Here is a 20,222-nt window from a genome sequence, read left to right on the forward strand (position 1 = left end):
ATGCCTCATATGCGGTACAACTTCCACCGGCTCTAAACTTCCCGTGTCATTCTCCAGCTCAGCCCATTCAGCTTGGGGATCTTCTTGACCTGTTTGGGTCCAAAACTCTCTGTGTGAAGAACCTTGGCACCCCGAACCTCGCTCCATATGGTAAGATCAGTCTGGGTATCGCGATCCAAGAACCCACCCTGGTCCTGTCGGTGTTCTCCCGTGATACGATGAAAGAAGGTCACATCATCGGGCGTACCTAGTGCATCCTGAACATCGCGCATCTCAGATGGGTCACCGGGATTTACCACATGATGAGTACTGAAACGGCGGTATGGCGGCATGCGTTGACTCCCCAGCACGTCTTTGCGGTCCTCGCCCATCCATATCCGACCAGCTGTCGGCACGGAAGAAACATAACATGCCTTGAATGGCATTATACCGCTCAGTCGGTCTGTCCATAGCTGATCCGGAAATTTCTCATCTTCGTCCCCGTCATCTTCTGCAAACCCGTTCACGAGGACTGGACACAGCCCGCCCATTAATCCCTTTTCGAGCGGCCAACCAGTCTCGTTCGTTGACTCTGATCCTGGCTCAGTCCCCGAGTTCAGAGCTGACCCCATGCCAACATATAGTTCGTAGAAGCGCATCGATCCTAGTCCACTGACCGTCGACACAGAAAGGGCACCTTGTGCCGCATGACTGTCTGTATCAATACCAAGACGAGCGAGGTCTCGGGCACGCAAGATCGGAAATGTTGCCCCTGTGTCCAACATCATCTTGAATGTACAAGATTTTAGCGGCGTGTCGTTCTCTTCTGGTTGAGCCTTGCCACCTCTGACTTTCCTTTTCCTGCTTCGTGTAGTCGGCTTTCCTGTTTGCGCACTCTTCCGTCTGATCTTGCCTTCGCTGGTTACGAATTTCATGCAGATCGGCCAAAGGCCGAAGTCCTCATACTTATGCCAGGCCTGCTGTAGGCAGAAGCCTTTCTTCGCGTGAACTTCGGCGGCACCAGTACTGCTGTTCCCATGGCCGGCCAAAGGCGGCTCCTGCCACAGCCATCCAGGCCCGTACTGTTGCGCATAACGATCCAAACGTTCGTCTCGGTCTACGCAGAACGAATTGTATGATGGGCAGGTGTCGACGACTTGTCCACCATAGATCAGGGTAAACTGCCCAGAACAGGTGATCTGGCCGGATTCGTAACCCGCGATTGCTGCCCTGATGTTTCCAATCTCGTCATTGCATCTGCTACTCTCAAGTGTATCTCGCAAGGTGGCTAGCCTGTCGGCAATAGCTCGTGCATTTCGGAGCTTTCCTCTTCAATCGATGTCAGTCCAACACTCTTCGAACGCCAGAATCTGGTGGTTCTTACATGGGAGTTGTGTTCTCGTGAGTATTCTTCATCTTCGCTCGTTCCTCCACCAGCTGAGCTAGGACAGTGCTTTGGTGTTGGGCAGCGCTGGGTTGATGCTTTTCGTACCAGTTCACGATATACTCCTGCTGCAAGACCTCTCGGTCTTTATACTCGATCCGGATCAGGTTCTCTCCGAGGCTCGCCCCAACTACCAATGTTTCCCATGGCTTCGGGGCTTGATCTTCTTCTTTCGACTCGTCAATGTGTGCAGGTGAGACAGTTGGGGTGTCAGCCAAATGTTGGTCTGTGTCAATAACTTCTACCTCCTGGTATGACGAATGGGTTGTGGCCGCTTCATAGCGGTTCGTTTGCTGGGCGAACACCTTATGAGTATTTTCTCGTAACCTACTCCTCATTCGGTCGGTCTGGTCTGAGGTCGTAGAGCCAATGCGACTCCGTCGTCGCTTTTGCCTCGCCTCGCCAACGAATTGCGATCTTACCAGTCTCTCGGCTTCAGGCATGTTTGGTGTGTATATCGCCTGTGATGAACTAGCCAGCCACCAAGCTACCTTGACAGTTGATCTGATTCGAGTTCCAAGTCGCTTTCAGCGAAAACTTATTGGCTTGACTTCGAGTTGACAAAAGATGTTGAAGTATCTCATCTGAAAACGGACACAGATGCAAGCAGAGGGGCTAATTGAGGCTTTTTTCGTAGCCAAAGCGCTATGGCCGCTACAATGACATTCTTTGTTCTTGAAGCCGTCTCAATCCGCTCCCGCCAGTAAAGGGGGCAGTCAGGAATGTCACTGATCTATCCCTAGAAGCAGCAGATTCCTAAACAGGACAGTCGCCTAGGAAAGTCCATTCAAAACATAATCCTTTGCGCATACCTCCAGGGTGACTTTCTTTTCCATTTTCCAATCTTTTTTCTAAGACTGTTTGTCGCGTTTCGAGTCAGGCCGTCGCGCATGCCTTGAGGTTTACATCTTCACTTGCGCTCGCTCTGAGTGCGCTTTTGAGTCGCAACATTAAGAAGCTCTATGAATTTCAAGCGACAAATTCTGCTTAGCATCTTCGTTACGTATATTGTCGGCATTTAATCAATAGTTTCGAGTATACTCCATCATCATGGCACCAAAGCGCAAACAATATGGACGGCCAGGAGAGCCGTCAGACGATGGTGACGAGCAAGAACGCCCTGCTCAACGTGCACGCCACTCGTCTCGGTCATCTTCCCAAGCGCTATTGGAAGGCACAAAAGCAGCAAAGGCGAGGTTCTATGAGAAGCCACCAAAAATAGTAATCCCCACGATCCTGAACTATCTGCAGGACGGTGACATTGACCACACTGCGAACTGGAGCTCGAAACTGGAAGACATAATCGCCTATCTGGAATATGCAGATGAGCTGAGGCGGAATGGACATAAGGACTTCGACGAACAGCTGCAAGGCGACCTCTTTGATTGCCAGGTGGTGATTGGGGTTCATCGAGCCTACGAGAAGCGGAACCGGGGCAAGACGCCATATTCGAATACCAAGTTGCCCACTGCACAGCCTCAAAGCCGTCTTGCCTGGTATGACCGGCTCCTGCCCATTACCAAGAAGACAAGAGCGAACGCACGCATCTCCTTGATCCCAAGAGAAGGAGCCCGGAACAGTTCCCCGTTCCACCTGATCGGTAAAAACTGCGACCCACACCTCTATAATCTCTATTTCCAGACCAGCGGAGGGCAAAGACTTGTCCAAAACTTGACGATGCTGCATCGGGACGAGAGCATGCTGTGGCAACAGGGTTCTACTACCAAGCCAGCTGGCAAGCCAACTGAGCCAAATCTAGCCGAGCTCGAGAACCATGTATATGAAGAGTGTGTTACTTCACGACACGACCTCGTCAAAAGTCAGCACTGGTCTTATCGCAGTTCTGTAAAGAATGAAGATGTTCCTGTTGAAGATGCTGTCAAGCAGCGTGGGTGGAGGCGCGCTGCTCTTCAGCAGCTATTGCAATTGTTCGACAACCAGGAGAACCGCGCAGTTAATACACCTTGGAGGCGAGTGGCGTTACCTGCGCCAATCAAAGAGAGAAAAGAGCTTCCCTTCCATACGGCGGCGAGGCTCAGAAATAGAGTCGAAGTAGACGATGGCGTGACAGGTGTGGTAACTCGTGGGATTGGCCACTCGAGCGAGGTAGCCGTCGCCGTGGGTGTATTGGTTCAGCGAGTACCTCGAGCAGTCCAATGTTCTATCGTCTTTTACGCGTCGGAACTACATGCTAGCATCCTGGAATAATCGCATGTCAGTTGCCGTTCCGCCCAACTTCCAAGGCCCCTTTACATTTAGCGGCAGGTGTGTATACGATGACAACTGGTTGAAGGTTGGTAGGGACTGCGTGCTGCTCAGCAAGAACCTTAAGCGCGCGGCGGGCATGTACCAACCGGACTGTCGTTTCTTGCCAACTCTTATCGAGGACATCGAGCGCGGACTGTGCGGTGGCACCCCTGCGACCTCCCTCCGACCCCGACCTCAAGTTGATTTTGATCCGACCAAAGAAAACACTTTCCTTCTCCTGGACGAGTTCGATATGGCGTGGCTGAAATTTCTGATGGTGCCCGGATCTGCTCCAGGTCTCATCAAGTATTCCAACAAGGAACCGCAGGATAACCTCCTGATCTTGTTCGACCATCGAATTCAGACGCTTTTCAACGACACCCACCAAAACATGTTCTGGGCGAAAACAGAAAGCTCTGAGGATTACAAAGGCTTCCCCAGCTATACAAGCCAGAAGGTCCCTTTGACCGAGTTGCTGGCCATCATCAACCGTGGAGGCCGGAAGCTCGGAAAGGAGAAGGGCCACCTTATCTGGACGGCATCCGATCTGAACGACCATGACACTAACCCGCCAAACACACTCTATCAGTTCACCCTCGAGGAAGCAAGATTTGCCTGTATCAAACTGGCAAGGCAGGGACGACTATTGTAAGCCCAAGAGCCCATACCATCCGCAACCCTTTGATCTTATACTGACACCTAGACAGCTACGAGGGTCCTATCCTGGAAGACGTAGATGAGTACGTGAATTCAACGGAGTGGGATCAAGATACACAATGCCGTTTCTACCAAACAGACGATCGGAACGACTGGGGCCGTGTTGGTATGCACAAGACAGAGATCTTCCCAGAGCAGCGGATTATATGGCGTCATGAAGACGACGAGGCTTTCATAAAATTCAACCGGGCTTATAAGCAGCACACATCCGGCATCTTTCCAGCGGACCAAGAAGAGGGTAAATCAAAGGGCTTTGTGGCCGAGACTGTCTTCAAAGTCGGAATCTATCCAGAGGGCGGCTTCGAAGAGGCGCGCCAATCGCCCATCTGGGAAGACATCGTGCCCATTGACATGGCCGCCGCTCAGGAACTAGGACTTTCTGAGCGGACGTCCCAGTTCTTCCGCAACCTGGCCTTCCGCCTGGGCCGAACGATTCGACACTACCAACAGCTTCAACAGCGCTCCGCCAAGAGTCCGGGTCTGCCTCGAAAGGATCTTAATTCGAAATCCGCGCTGTGGCAACAGATGGTTGGAGATGTCACCGGCACAGCCAAGCAAGCGGGTTATAAGCCCATCAGGCTTACTCAATTGACGGATGTTATCCCCAGAGCAGCCCCTGGGCACCCCGCAGCTCAGTCCACGGACTTGACAACCATCTTCACCACGATCCGGAAGGGCCTGATCAACGACTCGGTCAAGAACTACACCCAGACGTATCCTAGCCGCCCTTGCTTCCAGATAGACGAGAACGGCTGCGTCATCAAGACCTTCCAGAGACAGAATTTGTGGGGCTGGGCAGACAAGATGATCAGAGAACACCACGCCCCCTATATTCGGAAGCGCTACTTCGACGTGAGGCGCTGGCCCCTGCACCGACAGAGCGAGGCCACCCAGAAGATTATCCGGACGCGCGAAGATGAAAATATCTACCTCCAGTCGCCACTGGCATGGTATCGTTACGGTATCCGTGTTGGGCCAGCTAGTAAGGGCGCTCTGGGTCGTTACGAGAATAGCATCATTGATGTGCTACCGTCTAAGCAGCAGCTGGCCGCATCCGAGCTTGTGAAGAAGTTCAAGCAGGCGCTGGTGGTCAGCATGAGAAATGCGAATGTCAGTCTCCAGGACGAGTGGGAGTTCATCATCAACCCACCGCTCCGCGACCCATGGAGACTCCTCCCCGCCGGACAGACGCTTCAGCCGATTGTCCGGCCCACGTCCAAGTTCATCCCGGGTCCCCCTGTCTTCCCCATGGGCGACACACTTCTTAAGCAGATCCAGATCAGTCAGGAACTCGAGTCAAGTAAGTCTATCAATTATCCCGTTGCATGATGCACTGAAGTTTGGAGCTAACACTGGTCGTTACAGTCTTGGATCCCCAACAGCCGCAAAACATTGGCACGAAACTTCTGGACAAGGTCGCGAGCTGGTTCTCACCCGAGCCGGAACGTATCCCTCTCTTGCCCGAGATCGATGAGAACCGTGCGCCTCGCAGCAACCCTAGGAAGCGCCGCCTCCCGTCCGCTTTCCTGTCCGAGATCGAACCGGCCAAGAAGGTGCCCGCTCTCTCCGATCCCTTCAACGATAGAGCCCCTACGCGACCGCGTCACCTTCACGACGTGCGTAGCCGACGGCTGAAGTCTGCTAGGGCTGGTGTAGGGTCTAGCGCCATGGATACTGCCGAAGAGAGAGAACAAAGTCGCCGCGAAAGAGTAGAGGCTGTTGCTACCCTCTTGCGAGGCAAGGTCGTCGACCAAGTTCAGAAGGCTGCAATTGCTTCAGCAGAAGCACCGGCTCCCCCGGCTTGGAAGGTGAAATCGAAAGCACAGGATGCACGCAAACCAGACGAGGTGCCTACAGTCGAGATCGTGAGGAATGTAGACGGTGCTTCGGCTACAAAGGGAGAAAGCGCAGGAGGCGCAGGGAAGAAAGTGACCTCCGATGTGACCAAGAGCAAGCAGGCGGAGGAGGGCTACGTCTGGCCCGCCTCGGTCCGTCGTCCTCGATACAGCATCGTCCAAGAGGATGGCAAAAACATTGTGATAATAGACCAAGACGAGCTCGGCGGGCTCGAAAGGGCAGTCAGAGTACCTTCGTCCCAATGGCCAGCTGCCGAAGTCGCTCCTCCGAATATCATCTTGCGAGTCAACCCATCAGAGCAGACCCAGAGGGCTCCCCTGAGCAACCCCTTTACGGACGATGATTCCTTCACGGATTTGCCGAGGAAGAAGAACACCACAATGCCGGGCTTTGTTTTTGGCTCCAAGTCCCCCTTAGTGAGCCCCTTTACTAGTCAGGTCCCTAGTGTCGCATCTGGTAAGAACTTCCAACCTTCCTCTTCGGCTGTCCGCATTCTAGCTTCATGTTTTGCATACTGACTGGCCCGACCCATTAGCTACACCTGCCCAAAGTTCTCGACGAGACTCTACCGCCGTCCAAAGTTCCCGACGATCCTCTACCGCCGCCACCTCCGTTACCACCACCACCTCCGTCAGCACCCCGCCGACCAGCGCAGGGTCTTCCCGACGAGGATCTCGCAGCCGAATCAAGCCCAAGCCAGCCGCCAAGCCAGCCGAGATGGTCAAGCTGCCCACCGGGCAGAGCATCGACATCAGCGGCGTCCCCGCCGCCGACGGCAACGGCAAGCCACGCCACGTCACCGCGCGCGGCTGGGTCGCGCTTCAGCACGAGACGTTCCCGCACGGCTACCAGGCGGTCCCCACGCCGGGCCTGTCCAACCACTGCGGCGTCTACGCCATGGTCATCAGCATGCGCAAGCAGCTCGCCACCATCCCCGGCGCCAAGGACGTGACCTACGAGCGGCTGCTCGCGCTGGGCACCGACCCGCGCGTGCAGGAGCGCCTCGCCGCCGTCGGCCGCGAATTAGCCCGCGGCTTCGACGCCCGGACCAACTTCACCGTCGACATCCTGGCCGCCATGCTCGAGGGCTGGGGCACCGCCCACGGCGTCCGGCTGCACCTCGGTATCGTGTTCCCCGCCGGGACCCGGGACCCGTTCGTCCTCGTGAACGAGCGCCCCGCGAACGCCAAGGAGTACGTCGTCTGGATCCACAGTGGTGATGCGTCGTTCCGAGGGCGAAGGGATGGCATGTCAGACCAGCAAGTCATCGACGAGGATCAGAGGATGGACAACACGGTTTATAACCATTTCTCGGGGCTTATGCCCCAAACTCGCTCCAGTCAGCGCCTGAGACAAAAGTAGTCTGTCCACTTACCTAAGATAGCTATTGATGGATTCTAGTGCTTGCCCGGATTGATTATGGTATTTGGGATATTTTGAATGGAGTTCTCGCCGATAAGCGCGGAGGGAGATAAAGGGAGGGCGCACAGCACTCACACTTATTACCGTTAAATTTCATTTGTTAATTGTTTTAGTTATAGCATAGGTTCAGTAATTAAATGTATCATTGGGTTCTCCTCAGGCATACTATGTTGAAAGCGATATTCCTTCTCTGTACACCAAAGAAGTGACCCCCTCTTGAAACGAAAATAACAATACGACCTGCCATGTGTTGGCTACCTGAATCAGACGGCAACCGCTCAAGCAATCTTAATAACCAGTCCGCCGACACCGCCCTTGATCTTCAGTACCTTGTCCGCGGCCTCCCGCACCGCCTCGATGTCTTCCATCTCCACCACCGTCATGACGGGCTGGATCTTGCCCGTAGCCAGAATCTCGCCGACCGGCTCGACGTCCTCGCGCGCCCCCGCGTTCCCCGAGATGACGCCCCGCTGGATGCTCGTGCCGCGGAGCCGCCAGCGGTAGTACAGCTGGGCCAGGGCGGCGATCCAGAGGAACCAGAACGGCAGGACGTTGTCGTCGCCCAAGACGGCGCGGAAGAGCTCGGCGGGGAATAGTGCAGCGATGGCCACGATGACGTCGCGCTGCCGGTTCGAACGTCATGGGCCGACCGAAGGCCATGCCGTAGACGGCGTCACCGGGCCTGAAGGCCGTGACGGCCTTGCCGACTTGGACGACGGTGCCGGAGCCGACGAGGCCTACCCTCAGGGGGAACCTGCAGCCATGATGAGGACAAGATCAGCCAACGTCCACTCGTACCTCGACCAATAGCTCCTATGAGGCGGGGTGTAAGCTGGAATGTGGGTATGTGATAAACTTACTTGAGTTTGTTGCCAACCAACATCTTCATCCGCCCCGCGATGATATTAGCTTCGCCCGAGGCGAACCCCGCCGCGTGCATCTTGATGAGCATCTGCTTGGGCTCCTTGATTTCCGGGACCGGGACTTCCAGGACTTCCAAGCCGGACATCTGCGTATATTTCCGCACGCCGAGAGCACGCATGGTCTTCGGCAGGTCAACAACACCAGGGCCCGTGAGGGCTGATGACGGTCTGGTGGTTTTTCGTTCCATTGTGGACTGCACTTGGGAATCTTCCACACCTTTCTCATATGATAAGCGAGTGCTGGCTATGTAAAGAACAATAGAAGAGAGAGAGCTGGGTCAGGTCGTAGATCGCATATAAGCGTCGAAGGGACCCCCTGTTCGGTGCTTGTCGGTGCTCCGGGACCCACCGACCGCCGAATGAACCGCCGAAACCACCGAAAAGAGGCATCTGTACGGGGAGAGTAGCGTGCAATCGCGAACTAGCATGTGCACATGGATCTCAATCATGTTCAACTCATAACTGATAATATAGCTATTTCTTATGAATCCAACCCGGCTTTCTAACAGTCTGATTATCTAGCAAGCCGCCGCAGAAACGAAGGCAATCTATGTGAGAAACGACATATGGTGAAATGCTGGATAAACATCGCTTTATATGTGTCTATACATGATGACGCGTTTCAAAAAAAAAGTTGGACTGGTTATTTCGATAGTATCGCACGACTATTGGATGGTCTTCGTCGCGGACTTGATGCAATTATCAATGATGTCGACCCATCTCAACGCGTTGATGGAGTCCTTGTCATCGATGCTCTCGGTTAGACCAGGGAATACGGCTTTTTAGGTGTTAGTCAGTGTCTCTTCCCATGTATCCGATGATATGATAAGGGGTATCGTGGAATACTTACCTCCGGCATAGCCCGTCCAGAGCCCAGGCGCAAACACAACATGCTTGAACCAGGTTCGGCCGTCGAGACCACCCTGGAAGAGGAACGACCTCTCGATCTTCTTGTATTTGGTGTTGGTAGATCGGATCGCATGGAAAAGTTTCAGCTTCTTGATCAATCTCCACCACGGAATATGCTCCCCGGCCTCCTCGGTCAATTTCGTAGCTTCCATGTCCAGCTTAATTGCCGCGCTCGTAAACTCCGCTAACGAGTCATACAGGCGAGTCAGGGAGAATTTGAAGTCTTGGATATCGCCTTTGGGCTCGGATCCGATCGAACGAGCTCGGAACTCAACAATGTCCTCGTCGGTAGAGGGCTCGCTCTTCGCGTCAACGGATGCGAGCTTTGCCTCGATCTTCTCCACGTAACCCTTCAAGGCCGTAGCATAGTCGGTCGCATTGAGCAACACAACTGGAGTGTCGGCCAGTTTACCCACTGTCAAGCCCAGGATCTGAGCCATTGTCTTGTGGTAGGCGAACTTGGGATCGCCAAATTCACTCATCCAGTGGTAGCTGTCGTAGTTGCTATGATACTGATAGATAGGCGAGTCTGGACCGTAGCCACCGAACCCGAAGTCGAGGGATGGGATGCCGGCGTAGTCTTGGAAAGCAGTGAAGTCGCTTCCACTCCCCATCGTACTGATGTGGCCATCCCACGTGTCGCGCACCGTCTGCCCTTTCACCGTCTGGTTGGGCGACTGCACCATTGAGGTAACATCATATATGAGCTTGCTTAGCATTGGAGCAGCGGAAGCCGAGAAATAAGGACCACGGACACCCACGTCCAAGTTGACGTAGGCGACGTTGGTGGCCGAAAGCCACGGAAGGTATTCTCGACCCATTCGGTGCTTCCAATCAAGCCGTATTCTTCACCGTCCCAGCTGGCAAAGACAATCGTTCGCAGAGGCTTCCAGCCCTTTTCTAGCGCCTTGCCGAAGCTTCGAATTGCCTCGTTGAGCACTGCAGAACCACTGTTCGGGTCTCCGGCGCCACCTGCGATCCATGCATCTCGGTGGTTGCCCACCACAATGACCTCATCGGGGATGGTCCCATTGATAATGCCAATAACATCCCATTGCGGAGTGATGGTGTAGTCTTGGTCATTCACCAAGTTGAGTACTACATCTTTGGGGGAGGGCCCGACATTGTACTCGACCCCCCTTGTACTTCAATCCCGTGTTTTTGGTCCAATACCGATTGAATTCGGTGGCCTTTGGTCCATATCCATTAAGCGCCTTCAAAATGGGTACAGCTTCTGCATAGGAGATAGGCAGAGACGGAATGCTGGGGATTGCACCATCAACTGGCTGTCGAGGTACGCCCGGCTTCGAAGGATACCCAGGCGTCGTGGGGTCACCGGGGGCTACACTGAGGAACTGAACGCTCCCGCGTTGCACGCTACTGGGATGGCGTGCTGGACCGTTGGGGTAGGTTTCGTAACCATTTTCATCCGTGACTTCGCCGTCATCGCCGGGGTCCGTGAAGATAACGCAACCTATCATCCCGAGCTCCTGAGCACGCTTAACCTTAAGTCCGCGGAAGATACCGCCGTAACGAGCTAGAGCAATGTGGCCGGCCAGACTGATGTTGGCCTTGACCAGATCCTCGAAATCCTGATAGGTGCCGTAGTTGACGTAGACGAAAGGGGCTGTGACATTGCCAGACGCAGAATATCCATGGAAGGTCGGGATACGATTGGGAAGCGAAGACGTGGGGTCTTCGTCAAGCACTTCCTCCTCCAGGGTTGCTTCAAAAGTGACGTTCCAACTGTCTGACTTGGTTTTGGACTTCTCCAGTAGAGCCAGTCGATGACCAAGCGGGTAGTTGAGGTAGGTGTCATAAGCTACAATATCGGACTTGACGCCCCATTCATTCCACCGGTCACGCGTCCATTCGGCCTGGGATTTGGTTAGCAAAAGCGGTGCATCATCTCTTCACCTTGACTCACCTGCGATAAGTTGCGACCAGCCAGGTGAGGACCGGCAGTGTAATACCTACTCCATTCCGAAGCTTTCTCGGCGCTTGGCGTCTCTAGCAGAACGTCCTTTAGCTGGTCAAAGGTGAAGCCATTCATGGGATGGCGATGGCCTGGCGGATGAGGTGTAGGGTGGGAAGGAGGCTCATCGTGGGGCGCGAACACGACGGTGAAGAGGAAGGTGGCGAATAAGCCGACGAGCGAGGCGCCGAGAATTATGGTGCAGAAGCGGCGTAGAGTGTTGTGAGGGTACCGCCGAGGCACCGAGCCGATTGTCACTGTGGTGATCAGGGGAGTACGCTCCGTGCTCGCCATTTTCTCCATGACGGGCCGTCGCTGGCAACAGATGCTGCTGTTGGTTTAGATGGAGAGGGTAGAAAAGGAGATGATGGCATCCATCAATGAAGGCTCTCTGGAAAACAAAGCAAAGGTGGGCTGGGTTGATTAAGTAAGGTCGAGTGGCGGTGATTATGCCATAGTGGGGGATCGGATGCTGTTATCTCTTTCGCTTGACTCCGACGACTCAGTGCCTCCGACGTAATGCGGTTTCGAAACTAGACCGGGGGTTGTTGCGGGGTTTAGGGGGATTCCACAGCGACTTCAGGCTCTCTCTAATGATTCGGCTCACTTTAGGTACTTGATCTTTATGTATACGCCTTCTAGACCTAATACCGATGATAGATATATTAATTTAATATAGACTTATGAGAAGGCTGTTTAAGCATATCGAAAAAACCATTGTATTAAAAATAAAATTATATTTAAGTATTTATTTAACTTTACTTATATATATTTAACTCTTTATATTAAGTATTATAATAGAGTAATTTTATGCTTTATATTTAAAAAATAATATAAGTAATAGTTTTTTAAATAATTATTTTATTCGTTATAAAATTAATTAAAGTATTAAAAGTTTAAATATTAATAAGTTTATTAATTAATATAATCCACGGTTTAATTAAATACACGGTTTAATTAAACACTTTTTAAGACCTAGTATAATAAAATATAAATTTATTTAACTATTACGCTTAAAATTAATTAAAACTACTTAGAATTATTTTCGTTAAACGCTTTTATATTATTTTAATAAGTACGAGTATTATACCCAGGCTTTTTATAGATTTTATAGGGCTATAAGCGCGTCCTAGACGTCTTTATATAACTACTTCTCCGACGCGATTCGTTTTATAACTATTTATTAATATCTTTTTAAAACTATAAGTCTTTTTTAGCTTATATACGAAATAATCCTTTATTTTATAGCCGTTTTTTTTTTCGTACGGCGGCGCCGGCTAAATATTTTATTTACCTTTTCTAATACGGTTACTTTATTTTTAAAAGAGCGAGCCGGTATATAACTTACGTTATACCTTTCGTAATTTAATTAAGTTTAATAACAATTAATATCGAGGAGCTATTTTAATGCCGCGCGATTCGATTTTTTACGTATTTAGTTTAAGATTAAGCTTTAATTAAATTATTTAAAGTCTTTAATTCTTAAGATATAAATAAGCTAAAAGAGGTCACTAGAAACGTCGATATATATAGTTTTATATTTAATTATAAAATAATATATTCCGGATTATACGGTATAAATCCTGCCCTTTAAAAACCTCCTTAAATATTTAAAACAGTAAAAATCGTTTGGAACGTTTTTAAAAACGCTGGTGAAAAGTCCTCCTTTAAAATATAAATAATATACGCCTGTATAAAATCTTTGATTTCTTTCTCTTATAACCTTTTTAATATACGAAAATAATTAATATTAAAAGGTTAAAGTTTATACGACGAATAAAAAAGTATATAAAGTAATAATCGAATTCTTTTTATAAGAAAGTTTAAAAGTTATTAAATAATAGCTCTTATAGCCGTTAAAAATTAATAAGTAATAAATACTTTTTATATAAGACTTTATATATTTATTAAAGTATTAAATTTAATTTTCGCCTTTTTCGTTTATAATTTAACCGTTTTTAATAATTACGATTACTTAATCCTTTAATAATAAGTTATTTTTATATTAAAAAGAGAGGTACGTTTTCCCGGTAAATATAATATATAGAGGGATAGCGTAACCGTACGATCCGACGCTTTAAATAATTATAACCTATTCTCGGTTCTTTTATTAAACTGCCCTAGGCTTCTCGTATCGATCGGAGGTGGTTATAACTATTTCGAACGAGATTTAACTTATAAGAAAGCCGGTCTTTTAAAATTATAAAGATCCTTTTTTTAAATCTTATATTTATAAATTATATTCCGTATAAAAATAAATTACGCGCGATACGCGTCGAGATTTTTATAAAATATTTTTTAATAATCGATTTTTTAATTAAAACGCGTTCGGAGGTTTAATTACCGTCGTACGAAGCTAAAAGCTTAATTAATACCGACGCGTCCCGCGTTGCGTTAATAAAATAATCGATTCGTTATTTTTTTAATATTACTTATTTAAAATAAAAACGATCGCGAATTTAGATCGATTATATATTAATTAATTAATTACTCTTCGAAATTCGTAAGCTTTTACGTTAGCGACTATATATCTCGTCGTGAAATATTATCGCGATACCGGTGACGTAAAGTTATATAAGGGATATTATATATTTATATTACGGATTATACGCTTAATTTAAGGTTTTTTTAAAGCGTTTAAAGCGTTAATTATATATCGCTCTCTTTCTATTAACTTATTATTATAAGTAATAAAAGTATAAAGAATAAAATATAAGTTAATATATTTTGAAAATAAATTAAATATATAAATAAATTAAACATTTTCGCTATATATTATTTAAATAACCTTTATATTTAATTTCTTTTATAATATAATATAGTCGGTATTTAAAAAGAGAAGTAAATACTTTTAACTCTTTAAGCGTTTTAAAATAACTTAAAATTAAATCTCCGGCGTGTAGCTTTAATATATAAAATTTTTTATATAACCCTCCGTAACCGACGGCTCGGTCTCTTTATAAAACGCGAAATCTCTACGAAATCTCGAAAGTTAACGAATTTAGAAGAAGGGGCGATTATAAGATATATAAGTAACCTAAATTCGCGATCGTTTCCTCCTCGGCTTAGCGGTATAAAAGATATAGCGAATCGATTACTTTATTAATACGACGCGGGACGCGTCGGCGTTAATTAAGCTTCGAACTTTATACGATAATAACTAGACTTTCGAACGCGTTTTAATTAAAGAATTAATTATTAAAAAGTTTTTTTTATAAAAATCCCGACGTATATCGCGTATAATTTATTTTTATATAAAATATAATTAATAAATATAAGATTTTAAAAAAAGATATCTATAATTTTAACGAAACTAGTTTTTTTTATAAATTTAATCTCGTTTAAAATAATCGTTATAACCTTTAATTAATACGAAAAGCTTAAGGTAATTTAATAAAAAAACCGAGAATAAGTTATAATTATTTAAAACGTTAAATCGTACGGTTACGCTATCCCTTCGTACATTATATTTATTAAGAAAACGTACCTCTTTTCTTAATACGAAAATAACTTATTATTAAAGGATTAAATAATCGTAATTATTAAAAACGGCTAGATTACGAACGAAAAAGGCGAGAATTAGATTCGATACTTCGATAAGTATATAAAGTCTCGTACGAAAAGTATTTATTAGTTTTTAACGATTATAAGAGTTATTACTTAATAACTTTTAAGTTCTATTATAAAAAGCACTTAATTATTATACTTTATATATTTTCTTATTTATTATATAAACTTTAACCTCTTAATATCGATTATTTTTATATATTAAAAAAGTTATATAAAAAAAGAAATCGAGCGTTTTATATAAGCGTATTTTATTTATATTTTAAAGGAGGACTTTTTATTAGCGTTTTTAAAAACGTTTTAAGCGACTTTTACCGTTTTAAATATTTAAAGAAGTTTTTAAAAAATAAGACTTATATTATATAACCCGGAGTATATTATTTTATAATTAAATATAAAGCTATATACGTCGACGCCTCTAGCGACCTCTTTTAACTTATTTATACTTTAAGAATTAAAAACTTTATATAATTTAATTAAAATCTAATCTTAAACCGAGTATATTAAAAATCGAATCGCGTAATATTAAAATAACTTTCCGATATTAATTTTATTTAAGCTTAATTAAACTACGAAAAGTATAACGTAAATTATATACCGGCTCGCTTTATTAAAATTAAGGTAATCGTACTATAAAACGCGAATAAAACATTTAGCCGCGCCGCCGTACGAAAAAAAAACGGCTATAAAATAAAAACTTACTTTATATATAAGGTACGTTATAAAGAAATATAAAAGAGTATTTAATTAAACCGTGTATTTAACTAAACTATAGATTACGTTATATTATATAATAGTTTTAAGCTTTTTATATATAAATAAATTACTTTTAATCTTTTAAATTACTACGAGTATAATTAATATATTTCCTTTAATAATAATTTAAATATATTAATATAATAAAGCTTTAAAGCTTTTATATTAGTACTTTATATAAGTAAATGTTAATATTACTAAATTATTTTCTTTAAAAGAAATTAAACGATTTTTTTTAATTATATTATCGACTTTATTTATTAATAAATTAAGAAAGCTATTAAAGCTTTTTAAATTAACGATTTTTTTAATAAGCCTTTTATTATTAATAATAAATAAACTAATTAATTTATAAAACTTATATATATTAATAAACGTATATATATATATACTTTTAAAAAGTTTATATATAACTTTTTTAATTATTTATTTAACGAATTAATAATTCGACGAGCTTTTTTTAAGCGAAGGTATAAACGATATTAGGTTAAAATAAAACTAAAACTAAGCTTTATTTAAATATAAAAAAAGATTAATATTTAATTTATTAATATTAAACCGTTAATAATTAAAAAATATTATATTACGATCGGCGGGTTAGTCCCTCGCGGGGTAGGACTTAAAGCGTAGAATTAGATAAAAATAACCGTTTACTTATTTTCGAAGCTTTTACTTTATAGCGTAGTAATTAATTTAAACGTATTATAATATAATAACTAAATATACTTATTAAATAAAAAACGTAGGTTTAATTCTTATACTTATTAAATAAGATCGTTAATAAATAAATAAAACCTTATACGAATTAATTCTTTATATAAATGCTTTAAGGTTTTTCTATATTAAGCTTAAATAAATTATACGGTTATTAAGAGTTTATTACCCTAGGCATAAGGGCATACCCTTAGAGAGGGGGTATAGTATTACGATCGGCGGGTTAGTCCCCCGCGGGGTAGCACTTAAGGCGTAGAATTAGACAGAAATAACCGTCTAGTTATTTCTGAAGCTTTTACTTTATAATATAGTAGTTAATTTAAACGCACTATAATATATTATTACCGGCGAGAAAAGTTATAAAAAAAGCGAACTATTACGACCTAGCCTAACTATACGGCTAGACTCATAAAAGCATCGGCACGGAACCACTATGCCCCGGCAAGGTTACGATATTACTAGCACCGATAAAACTGCTAGCTATACTAATATGAATTTACCTATACTCCGCGACCGACGAGCGCCCGGCACGGGGGACCCCACGATGGACCATGGGGAGGATAGGTACCTAACGGGAGTCACGTGACGAGCTACGGGATCACGACGCTCCCGGTGAGCTAACTGAAGCGGATTACCAGTCCACAGCGTAATTTAAAGAATTAATAAAGGAGGGATTAAATATATAATTATAAACGTTTCTTATATATTTTATATAAATACTCTTTATTTTAATAATTAATTTAAGTATTAATTTTAATTTATTAATAAAATATATTACCTTAACGATTTTATTATAAATATTTTTACGTTCTATATTTAATTACGATTAAATCACGGTTATTATTTATTATATTAATAAGTATCTACTTATTATATATCTAGATATTCTCTCGTATTGCTAATATAAACCCCCGTACGTTCTATTAAGGTTTCTATTAGACCCTTGATAGCGTTCGTTACACGAACGAAGCTTTTTATTTTAACCATATAATTAATAATAAAAAGAAAAAAAGCTTAAATAAATATTTTAAAGAATACTTTTTAAAGCTTATTAATAAAGGTTTAAAAGGTTTTAATTAAAGAATTAAAAGTTTATAAATTAAGTCTTTTATTATAAACATATTCTTTTTATTATTATCTTTAACTTAACTTTTTATTAACGAATTTTATTTATATAATATAATATTATATTAAAAATAAATAATATATTTACTAAATAATAGCTTTTTAATTCCTTTAATTTTAACTTTATTAAAAGTATTAATATTAAATAAAAAAATAAATATAAATTAATTATAATTAAAATAAATACTATTTATATAAAATATTAGTTTAATTAATAATATATTTTCAATTATTTTTATTTCGCTTTAATAAAAAAGTATATAACGTGGTTTATTATTAAACGAATTATATTACTTTTTAAACTATTTTTATATAAATTAACTTAATTATAACGCTTTAAATTAATTAATATTACGCGTTATTATAATAAACGTTATTTAAGTTTTAAAAGAAACCTAGTAAAATATACTAAGGTTTATATTAATAATATAAGAGAGTATTTAAACGTGTAATAAAAGTAACGCTTTTATTAATATTATATTTAATCCTTCCTTTATTAATTCCCTTAGATCGCGTTATTAGCTCGTGATTTATTTTAGTCGGCTCACTTAAATCGTCGTGATCCATTAGCTCCTAGTTTATTAAGAGTATCGTGATCTCGTTACGTGACTTAGTGTATTATCTATTCCTATTTGTCTAGTTTACGTTATCCCTGGGGATTATCCGGGGATGGCTATGTCGGGTATTATCTATTACCGTGGTGCTAGTTATCGTAGTACTAGTTATCGTGGTGTTAGTTATCGTAGTACTAGTTATCGTGGCTAGTATAATAGGGTTTTATTATCGTAGGTGGGGTCGTGGTTATTAACTAGCGGGGTTACTTATATTAGGTTTCGTACGCGCTTCGAGTTATTTTAGTTTCGTCTCGAAGGTGAATACTAGCCGTATCGTTAAGTTAAGTCGTAATAGTTATTTAATTTTATACTTAATTTTATATTTATTTTATATATCTATGTATTATAACTTATTTCGTTATAAATATAGCAGCGCTTTTTATTAGTCGCTTTTTATTTTAACGAACCTTTATTTTTATTAATTACTAAACGCTTTTTTTTTTACCTTCTCGTTTTATAGTTTTTAAAATTTATTAACAATAAGGGCTTTTTTAAGCTAAACTCGCGATTTCTTAATTTTTTAACGCTTTAAAAGAATTAAATTAGCCTTTTTAAAAGTACGTATTTAATTATATATAAAAGTTATTTTATAAGCTATTTTATTTATACTTTTTATAATTTAATTTATAATATTTAAAATTAATATTAAAGAGGTTTTTTAATATAAAAATATCTTATTTTTAATAAAAGAAATTATTTAATTATTTATTAAAAATTATATAACGTTTAAAAGTTATAAGTAACGTATCTTATAAGCGAATATCTCACTTTTATAAATTTTCTTATAGCCTTAACCTTTTTTATATTCTTTTACGTCCGAAAATATTATAACTTTAAAAAAAAGTAATATAATTCTAACGATTTAAACGCTTTAAGAAGACTTAATTTTAAGCGTATAAAAGGCTATATTAATCTATTACATTTTATTAAAAACCTTATAACATAAACGAAATAATTAATTTATACGACGCGAAATATTTATAAATTCTTAAAAGCTTTTAAATTTTTAAAAAATACGATTATTCGATATATTATTAATTTAAATACGTAATCGTTTCTTCCCCGGCTAAGTAATATAAAAGATATAGCGAATTAATTATTTAGTTTACGTAACGCGAGACGCGTCGGCGTTAATTAAGCCTCTAATTTTATATAATAATAATTAAACCTCCGGACGCGTTTTAACCGAAGAATTAATTATTAAAAAGTTTTTTATAAAGATCTCGACGCGTATTACGCGTAATTTACTTTCGTATAAAATATAATTTATAAATACGAGATTTAAAAGGAAGATATTTATAACTTCGACGAAACCGACTTTTTTATAAGCTAAATCTCGTCTAAAATAATCGTAACCACCTCCGATTAATACGGAAAGCCTAGGGTAATATAGTAAAAGAACCGGGAATAGGTTATAATTATTCAAGGCGTCGGATTACACGGTTACGCTATTCCTCCGTACATTATCTTTACCGGAAAAACGTACCTCTTTTTCTTAATACGAAAACAACCTATTATTAAAGGATTAAATAATCGCAATTATTAAAAATAATTAAATTATAAATAAAAAAAGCGAAGACTAAATTCGATATTTTAATTAATATATTAAGTTTTATACGAAGGGTTATTATCGCCTCTTAATATTAAACGATTACGAAAGCTACTACTTAATAACTTTCGAACTTTATTATAAAAAGAATTCGATTATTATACTTTATATACTTTCTTATTCGTTATATAAACTTTAACCTTTTAATATTAACTATTTTTATATATTAAAAAAGGCGTACGAAAAAAAAATTAAATATTTTATACGAGCGTATATTACTTATATTTTAAAAGAAGATTTCTTATTAGCGTTTTTAAAAGCGTTCTAAGCAATTTTGACCGTTTCGAATATATAAAAAATCTTTTAAAAAATAGGACATATTTCGTATAATCCGGAATATATTATTTTATAATTAAATATAAAG

At 42.0% G+C, this 20,222-nt stretch overlaps 4 protein-coding genes across 4 annotated transcripts; 1 reads left to right on the plus strand and 3 right to left on the minus strand.

The window, feature by feature from the left end:
• Positions 1–32: 32 nt before the first annotated feature.
• Positions 33–1,866, minus strand: PG994_007788 (uncharacterized protein; the record flags this gene model as incomplete). The annotated part of the gene is made up of 2 exons (XM_066859197.1): positions 33–1,308; positions 1,364–1,866. The coding sequence occupies 2 exons, from the start codon at positions 1,864–1,866 to the stop codon at positions 33–35; spliced, it is 1,779 nt and encodes a 592-aa protein (XP_066714684.1).
• A 607-nt stretch (positions 1,867–2,473) lies between these two features.
• Positions 2,474–7,606, plus strand: PG994_007789 (uncharacterized protein; the record flags this gene model as incomplete). The annotated part of the gene is made up of 5 exons (XM_066859198.1): positions 2,474–3,499; positions 3,576–4,318; positions 4,378–5,687; positions 5,753–6,700; positions 6,780–7,606. The coding sequence occupies 5 exons, from the start codon at positions 2,474–2,476 to the stop codon at positions 7,604–7,606; spliced, it is 4,854 nt and encodes a 1,617-aa protein (XP_066714685.1).
• Positions 7,607–7,944: 338 nt separating this feature from the next.
• PG994_007790 (GroES-like protein) lies at positions 7,945–8,777 on the minus strand (the record flags this gene model as incomplete). The annotated part of the gene is made up of 2 exons (XM_066859199.1): positions 7,945–8,289; positions 8,544–8,777. 2 exons carry the CDS (start codon positions 8,775–8,777, stop codon positions 7,945–7,947), a joined length of 579 nt encoding a protein of 192 aa, XP_066714686.1.
• A 477-nt stretch (positions 8,778–9,254) lies between these two features.
• On the minus strand, positions 9,255–11,776 carry PG994_007791 (PA domain-containing protein; the record flags this gene model as incomplete). Its single annotated transcript, XM_066859200.1, has 5 exons — positions 9,255–9,367; positions 9,440–10,175; positions 10,247–10,572; positions 10,634–11,375; positions 11,426–11,776. The coding sequence occupies 5 exons, from the start codon at positions 11,774–11,776 to the stop codon at positions 9,255–9,257; spliced, it is 2,268 nt and encodes a 755-aa protein (XP_066714687.1).
• Between the last annotated feature and the right edge of the window lie 8,446 nt (positions 11,777–20,222).

Source organism: Apiospora phragmitis (genome assembly GCF_038363925.1).
Source record: "Apiospora phragmitis strain CBS 135458 chromosome Unknown utg000007l:2111988.0-4706623.0:1.0-2598199.0, whole genome shotgun sequence".
Classification (NCBI taxonomy): domain Eukaryota; kingdom Fungi; phylum Ascomycota; class Sordariomycetes; order Amphisphaeriales; family Apiosporaceae; genus Apiospora; species Apiospora phragmitis.